The sequence below is a fragment of the Porites lutea genome, chromosome 2 (assembly GCF_958299795.1).
Source record: "Porites lutea chromosome 2, jaPorLute2.1, whole genome shotgun sequence".
In the NCBI taxonomy this organism is placed as follows: domain Eukaryota; kingdom Metazoa; phylum Cnidaria; class Anthozoa; order Scleractinia; family Poritidae; genus Porites; species Porites lutea.
The window spans coordinates 6,085,532-6,091,606 of record NC_133202.1 but is presented as its reverse complement, the minus strand read 5'-3'; the positions used below and the strand labels follow the sequence as shown (position 1 = coordinate 6,091,606).

The window sequence follows — 6,075 nt, the reverse complement described above, 5'->3', positions numbered from 1 at the left end:
CCGGATTGCTGGGCTGTGGAATCCTAAATGCAGCTCAATGAGTCCGGAATCCCATAATTGGATCCAGAATCCACGGCGTGGAATCCAAAATCCAATACTGTCTTGGATTCTCTTACATGGAGCGATGGAGTCATGCCGGGTGCATTTGGCATGGTTGAGGGCCTAGTTACCTTATTATCCCAGGCTGTGTAACAAAAGCAATACCTCCACTAATTAAAATTGTGAGCGGTGAGGGAAAGCACCGCTTAAAGGTGTTTGTGTGAGTTTTCTAGTCAGATTTTTTTGTGGGGGTCTGAGTTTTCCATATATTTGGGGGGGTCTCAAAATTTCTTGCTCTTTACGAATCGAATCCTTTGCGGTGTTTTCTTTTAAAAACACCCAAATTTACCGGAAAGTAATCATCCTTCACTGAATACCCTTCACTGGCCTAAAAGAAAGGCCCAAATGATGAATAGTCATGCCTATTTCTCAAAAATAAACTCCATAAGTTATTATTTAGTATTGAGAATATTTTGAGACTAAAATCGACAGAAAAATAAGAAAACTCAGCCAGGGCCGGAAAAACAACATTCTTATATTAAAAAGGAATGTTCGATTTGTTCATAATAGGCATTCTTAATTTCAAGAAAACAAAGCCGATTGAGGTTGTCAGTTGCAGTCATCCATTTCTTTCTTTAAAGTCTACCGGTTCTTTTCAGTTTGTTCGCAAAACGTGAAATGCGTTTAGCATACGTTATGACTTCTCTGTAGCCCGCAGCATGATTTAATTGTGCTATAAAATGAGCCACTTTCTCCCTCATTGATTCTAGTCTACGAAGACGCTTGCTGCAACTACACTTGTCAGTTTCTCACTTACCAACTGGGAATCTGCAATACGTAAGTACTTAAAAAGTAGACTTTTGTCAAAAATAGTTTTCGCAATTAATAGTCTGTCGGCGGTAGACAGAAAAGTCCACGGACAAATGCTTACTCTCTGGTTATCAATTGCGCGTGAATTCTGAAATTTATGCAGATTTTGTTCAGGTTTCCCCACTGAATTTATGTTCGACTTCACTGAATCATGATCATACAGACCTCGTTTCCCCTTAGCAAATGCCAAGAGACTTAAATACTCAATTGAAATTTCTACTTGCCTACGTACTTCACTGCACAGCTTAGCGATTACCGAAACTCTTTAATCCAGGCCATGGCCACACGAATCGGGCATTTTTGAAACGGCATATTTTTTCTCACGCTTTGGCTGAGAATACACAACTGGCATGGTGATAAAGATCGCCCTTTATCTTGAGTTGTTTCGCTACGTACAGTTCGTTGGCAAACAGGACAAAAGTTCTCTGTGCAGTTCCTCGTCACAACTTCATATCTCCTTGCGGGGGAGCTCACAGCACTCGCCCACCTTGGCCTGCTTGCGCGCCCAAACCGCCATGCTGCGCGCAGGTTACAAGTTCATCTTCGTTTGTCACAGTTTGCAGCGCTGGGAGAGACAGGCATGGAAGTATCAGGCACGGGATAGTCACGAGATACAAATTAAGGGTCCAGAGGGTACTGTTTCAAGAAAACCCAATATTTTCTCCTCCTTTACGCAACGGGATGAAGAGGCTGACAGAAATATCCCTTAGCTTCTATATATCCTTTGCTCGTTGACCAAACCCAGCGTTTAACACTTCTGACAACGCAGGTAAAAACCTATACGTGGTTTCTCATTTGCTTCAGGCACGCAAGCGGCACCCGAAGGCACCCAAACACCCGAGGGTGGGGGTGGGGGGTACCTCCTCATAAGAGGTTAATGGGGATGTGCCGCTGGACGGGGTCGCATTTTCACGAATGGATTAACTATAATGCTGTCGCATTTTCAATAGAGTTATTAGAATGGGGTTGCACATTTTCAGAATTTTTGGGGTAAGACAGCTCTTCATATTTACGGTTAGCAAACGTACCAGAATGTTTGTACTGTAGATGAAAAGTAAAGTATTCTTCATTCAATCTAAAAAAATGGGTTAATTCATAAAAATAGAATGTGACAAAGTTGGGATCGCGAAAATTACATATTTGCCTGACAGAATAGACTATAATGGGGTAGGGGCTCTGAGAGGCCAGCGGCACATACCCAACAAAAATTAACCCAAGTACCCCCACCCTTCTCCCGGGCCCATACAGGGTTTCTCGCTCATTTGCTTTCGCTGTAAGTAAACTGACGCAAGGAAGACGTAATTACGGAAAACGAGAAGCGTCAAATACTTTCTTCATAAAGTGAAAAACAATCTATGATAGGTGTTAAAATCAGTGATCGTAAGAAATAGGAGAAAAGTCGAATTTTAGACTCACGTGGTAGCGACTACAACCCCATTTACAGGCGCTAAAAAAATCGGCACCGCACGCCAAATTTTTCGCTCCGTGCTGACGATTTTAAGGCACGGCACTCCCAATTTTCGACGTGTAAACGTATCGGTCCCACATGTAATGTGCCACCAGTGCGCACAGGGGTGCCGAGACTACCTCCGTCTCGGCACGGGTAAACGAGGCACGGTGCCAAATGTTTGGCGTGCCGCGCAGATTTTTTTAGCGCGTGTAAATGGGGTTTACGCCACAAGACAGGTCTTTGTTGTGGGATTTGGCGCTACTGCAAAAGGTCATTTCCGATTTTGGCATGGGGGGAGAGTTACTTCCGGTCGCCGTAGCGAGTCCCTGCTGATTATGCCTAATGCTTTTGAGCCAAAGTATAGCAACTGTTCAAACGAACTACGGAATGAGCCGCAAAGTATTGCACTCACGAAAAGTCGTACAATTTAAAGCGCTCCTTCACATTTGCTACTGATCTTTGTACCTCGCTACGGACTATATCGACGTTCTCTTTCGCGTCCCTCAATGTTACCTTTTTCGCAGCCGTACCTTTTTGGCACATCCAAGGGCTTTAAGAAATGAAACTGTTCTACAAGTAATAGTTACAACTGCAACATCAGTTAAAAAATGTTTTCTCCTAAGTACAAATTTCATGTACTTGAACAAAAAATCCTGATTTCTCTGAGCTATCAGAATTTCTTTACTGGCCAAATCCAGTGGTAACAGTCACAGCTTTTTTCTCTGGGTTGTACTCTTAAACTTGACGACCTTCTGAGTCCGTGAAAACAATGCTTTCATTTTTCGAACACAGAAATCTGTTAACATTAAAGCTGAATTATTCGGCGTTGAATTGTCTACAAACAACTCTATGTCTGACTTTTCCTGGCACGGCCCTGGTACCTTCTACATATAGAGAGTTTTTACATGACGTCACGGCTTTCATATTGGTGTTCCAAAACAATAAAACGGCGGCCATGTTGGTGTTCCAAACCAGTCCTGTGGGAGGTGAACTATTTTCTTATGTAAACGCTTTCTTTTGTTCCAATAAATTTGCATAGATGCTGGTCACGTGAGTGAAAACGCTCTATCAGAACATTGGTGTCATTAGTCTCATCAGCGGGACAGATAAATGGCACGAAATGTTTTCGCTATTTGAAAAACGTTGTTGTGTTCAGTATAATTAATATAATTAACAATTAATGAATGAGGCTGAGTATCTTATGAAGAATTATGGAGATCGACGAGGGTGTTATCCGTCGAGGCCGTAGGCCGAGGCGGATAACAGCCGCCGAGATCTCCATAATTCTTCATATGATACGAAAGCCGAATTCAATAATTTTTTTATTATTCATTCAAAAGAATTCCTAGTTTAAAAAAATGGCTAAAACAAGCCTATCTTTATCGGTGTTAAGTTCATCTTCAATAGTTTACGTTTAAGTTTGTCCAGTTCCGCAAATATTCTCCAAATAGCAGATGTCGCCCTCCGAGTTGCCTTCTTGCTGTTTTTGCTTTTTTAGCCATTATTTCGCCTAGTTCCAACCGTAGTTCTTACTCTTGAAACGAGTGAAGTGTCCGCCATTTTAATTTTTACAACGAAAACAACTCAATCTCGTCCACAGGTCTTCTCGGTTAACGGTGCACCAACCTGCAGAAGGCTGCATTTTTGACGTCATTTCCTCGTTAAACACAAAATTCTTCCAAATTTGGTCGTCAGTAACTGGTTTTGGTGAATTATGCGTGTGCTTTTAGCCAATCAGAATTGGGGAAATATTTGAATGAATAATAATGTCACTTAACTTATCAGTTAACTACTCATTTTTTGGCCAGTTATCAGTCACTACTCTTTTTGAGGCCAATCATCAGTTAACTACTAGCCCTAGTGGTACCCTCTTGGTTTCACGCTTTTTTTCTCCAGGACCAACTTGGCTGTCGTGACGTCAGCTGAAAATATGGAATAGATACAGTAGAAACTCTACTCGGGGGACGGCACCCTCGGGACAAGGGCAAGTGTTCCCTGAACAGAGGTGTCTCCTGAATGGAGGATGGGCTGGGCGTTTGTATATTTTATGTATATTAAATTTTACTTTGGAATTTGCTGCGGTCGTTATTTCACGCAGCTAGATAATGTATAAGAAATCAATGATTAACCTATCACTGCGATGTTGTGTGTTGAAGTCCCACAAATGCAGTACATCGATTTTTTAGTGAATAAGTTCATGTTTTGAAAGCAGTCGCCATTGTGACCACTGGAAACTAAGACTTGTCAAGGATTTTTGTGGTTAGTTACCTTTTGAGTGCTAAGATGTACCCTGAATAGACGTTGAATCCAGAATCGAAAGAGAGACCCTTTCCCATGAATAGAAGTGTCCCTTCACCAGAGGAAACAAATACAAAGATTATTTCTACATTTTTCGGGGACCAAATGTTGTGTCCCCCAAATGGAGGTGTCACTAAAGCATAGGTTCCACTGTATATACATCATAAATTCTGTTAACTATGCAAATGGTTTATTTGAGGTTTACACGAAACATTGCTCACCTTTTCTATTTTACTTTTAGATATTTCGCAATAAACAAAGAAATGAAACAAGGCTATCGCAACCTGCCACAAGTGAATAGTGACGAAGAAACAGTCTTGGAATTGCAGTCCTCGGACGCCGAAAGTTCTTCAGATGATGAAAGCGTTTCAAGTGAGAACTATGTAGAGACTGAAAGCGCTGCATCTCCGCCTGAAGGGACATCCTCGACATGGAAGACAACAATGAACTTGTTAAACTACATGGAAGGAGTTGGATTGCTTGCTTTGCCGTATTCTATCAAAAAGGGTGGAATCACGGCTGTGATATCCCTGTTTTTACTGCCAATTATCACCTGGTACGCAGGTAAAGTGTTAGCCGAGAGTTTGTACGACAGCGACGAGAAAAAAGGAAAGATTCGAGCAAGATCAACTTGGAAGGAGATAGGAGACGCGATATATCCTAAATATGCAGGTAAAATTGTCGCGTGGACTCAAGACATTGGTTTTGTTTTGGTAGCAGTCAGTTATCTAATTCTCTGTGGATCTCTCACCTCCCACGCCCTGCCAACAGTACCCCTCTCGCAAACTTCCTGGACCTGCTTTGCTGCACTGCTTATTCTACCAACAATGTTTTTGAAATCGTACTCCCAGATTGCATGGCTAAGTACTATTAGTATAGTCGCCATTGGTCTAACTACCGCAATAACAGTATGGTATGGCGTTAAAAATATAGAGAATTGGGATCCCAGTACCCTCTTGTTTTGGGACTTCGAAGGAGTCTTCATTTCGTTGGGGATCGCTTTGTCTAGTTACGGTGTTGCAGAGATCATTCCTTCGGTAGAAAAAAGTATGAAGAATAAATCGGACTTTGGAAAAGCGTTGGCTTCCGCACTTGCTGTATCAGTTGTAATTAAACTGATTATTGCAGTCTTTGGATTTTTGACTTTTGGATCCAAGACAGATGAAGCCATTGTTAATAATTTTCCCGTTGGACCGCTAAACATAACCGCTTCTATAAGTCTCGTTATTAGCAGCTTACTCTCAATCATACTTTGCTTGAGACCTGTATGTGAATCTCTCGACGAATCGACGTTTTTTTCAGAAATAACTTCTGATATTTCCAATACCATACGTAATATGATAATTCGGGTTTCGTTGGTAGTCATCACACTGGCGATAGCTATTTTAGGCCTGCTCTGGGACCTTAACTCGCCTTAA

The 6,075-nt window shown here is 41.7% G+C and overlaps 1 protein-coding gene across 1 annotated transcript in view; it reads left to right on the top strand.

Moving 5' to 3' along the window:
- Window positions 1-6,075, top strand: part of LOC140925512 (vesicular inhibitory amino acid transporter-like) — a 10,511-nt gene extending 4,436 nt beyond the window's left edge. Inside the window, exon 2 of the mRNA XM_073375455.1 lies at window positions 4,899-6,075. Coding sequence (XP_073231556.1) covers window positions 4,899-6,075 — 1,177 coding nt within the window. The remainder of the gene's footprint in view (window positions 1-4,898) is intronic.